The sequence below is a fragment of the Austrofundulus limnaeus genome, unplaced genomic scaffold, assembly GCF_001266775.1.
Source record: "Austrofundulus limnaeus strain Quisiro unplaced genomic scaffold, Austrofundulus_limnaeus-1.0 Scaffold592, whole genome shotgun sequence".
In the NCBI taxonomy this organism is placed as follows: Eukaryota; Metazoa; Chordata; class Actinopteri; order Cyprinodontiformes; family Rivulidae; genus Austrofundulus; species Austrofundulus limnaeus.
The window spans coordinates 171,595-173,874 of record NW_013952994.1 but is presented as its reverse complement, the minus strand read 5'-3'; the positions used below and the strand labels follow the sequence as shown (position 1 = coordinate 173,874).

Genomic DNA, 2,280 nt, shown 5'->3' with positions numbered 1-2,280 from the left:
CCCTTTAGCCACAACTGCAATGTCACATTTAACGTAACCTTTACACCCTGCTGTGATGTCGTCTGGGTCGGACAATAGGGCCCATTTATGGTAAAACTGATGTTCTGTAAAAAAATAAAATAAAATAAAAATAAAGAGACAAGATATGTGACGACGCCTGATTTAAACTGACAATAATGTAGATATTTGCTGACTGTTTACCTGGCTGAGAGTAGATGGTGCCAACATCCATCTTAAAAGACCCAACAAGTGTTCCACTGCGCAGAAGATTTTTGGAGTGGATAACCTAAATGTAGATTTAACAAATAAATAAACGAATAAATTAAGCTGCAACTTTGACCAAGCTGGTCTTTAGAATAATCATTTAAAACGGACTCTAAAAAAGTTCTTACAGACACTTTCAGGATTTTGTCAAACATCACATCTGGAGGAATGTGGAAGTCAAACACAAAATACTGGAGAAGACAAAAGTTTGCAACAGTTGTCATTTATTAACTTTGTTTTGTGAGTAAAATTAGCTGGAATGAACTCTATCAACCAACTTACTTCATTGTAGTAAGGACAGTTAGTGGATTCCTTCATGGAGGTGTACTTTTTATCATCTCCAATCTCTACGCAGACCATTGGATCCATGTTCAGTCCCACCAGCTGTCTGGCTTCAATCACAGTCACACTGACCTGAAACAATATGGTCGAATTAATAAAATCACCAAACATTGTTCACTCCCATGTACAGTCTATTTACAGGACTATGTTTTACTTGGTAATCCACTGGTCTTCCAGAACTGGGCTCCATCTTAATGTCTGGTTTAGATCTGTTCAACAAAGAGTCAGAATCGATCCAAGTCTTTAGATAAATGCACAATAGCAATTTAATTATTTGAAATAAAGACACTCAGAATCACGCTTGCCTTTTATTGGATACATTTGTGGTGACGGCCGTGACAGAGGCCAGAGAGATGGTGTCAGGGTCTGGGCCTAACATGCCGTTAGGATCTAGGTTCTGTGTCTCCAGAATGGCCGGTTCATCTGGAGGTTACATAAAATACATGTTGCAAAACAAGAGTGGGCAGAAGTTTTAATTCAGGAAGCTACTTTAATCTGGTTAAGAAGATTGAAAGGCTGCTCCTTGATTTTAAACACAGACGGTCGTAACTGGAACTGTCATATATAACAGGGACGAGTAATTAGAGACCCAATAAGGTGGGCTTACTTTACTTAAAGAACCAAACAAACACTCAAAGCAGCACTTAGATTAATTTTTGAAAATTTCAAAAATGCATAAAGTCTTAGTGGCACTGAATTGGTTGTAATGACAAGGTTTGCCACTAGATGGCACCTCCAAAACAGACACCCACCTTGCACACCTCTTCTCTACCATTGTGGACRTTTAGCCACGGCTAATAACGGAGGAAAGAAAACTGGACAGAGAATCTGTCGGGTAAAATGGGAGGTACTCTATCTGTTCACAGAATTTCTAAACTTTGTGTTTAGTCAGAGGTGCTGTCTGCCATGAAAGATTGTAATGCAAGTCACCACTATAACACGTTGCACAAAGCTAAATATGAGAAGTTTACTGAAGTCACAACAACAGAGACATTTTACCAAAACTACAACAACGCTGGAGTCTGCACTCAAGGCATCTTATGCTGTTGCACTTCAGCTTGCAAAAGTGTTTACTTTTTGTTAGCTTCAAGCATTTTGAATTTGTATTTATTAAACAGGAGTACAATTGTTATATTTATATTTGAGCATGAACTATGTTACTGCACTGTATATTGGTTTAATAGACATATATATAAGAAAAACATTTTTTAATGGTAGTTTGTTTACATTTGGGTAAGTGTGTAGCAGTGGACCTCTGGTAGTATCAACAAAAAATTGTGACCACTTCTGTCATTTAAGTTACCCATCCATGATGTATAACATCACATCATCTGCAAAAATCCACAGTCGGAAATAAAGACTTATAGTTAACATCAATTTCATATTTCTGTAAAAGTTAATGAATGTATTTGTCAAAGTTACATGCCCGGATGAAATACAACGTTTTCTAAGCCTATCAAAAGTACATACAGATTGTGAACATTTATGACTTTATTTGATAACAAGCATCTTATCTTTCATGGCAAAAAAGGTTTAGATCTGTTGTAAATGATTTGATTTGATTTATTTATTTAACAGGAAAAGATTACTAAAAATCAAGCCTGACTCAGCATAATTGCTGTTTTACAGCAGGTTCCTGTTCTGCAGCACATAAAACACTCAGAAACACAGCAT

The 2,280-nt window shown here is 36.7% G+C and overlaps 1 protein-coding gene across 1 annotated transcript in view; it reads right to left on the bottom strand.

Moving 5' to 3' along the window:
* The window catches only part of LOC106531053 (otoferlin), a 41,119-nt gene that overhangs the window by 36,249 nt on the left and 2,590 nt on the right, over nucleotides 1-2,280 (bottom strand). Inside the window, exons 4-9 of the mRNA XM_014026815.1 lie at nucleotides 912-1,029; nucleotides 761-815; nucleotides 547-678; nucleotides 393-455; nucleotides 202-286; nucleotides 10-104 (exon numbers count right to left, since the gene is read on the bottom strand). Of these exons, the coding sequence (XP_013882269.1) occupies nucleotides 10-104; nucleotides 202-286; nucleotides 393-455; nucleotides 547-678; nucleotides 761-815; nucleotides 912-1,029 (548 nt within the window). The remainder of the gene's footprint in view (nucleotides 1-9; nucleotides 105-201; nucleotides 287-392; nucleotides 456-546; nucleotides 679-760; nucleotides 816-911; nucleotides 1,030-2,280) is intronic.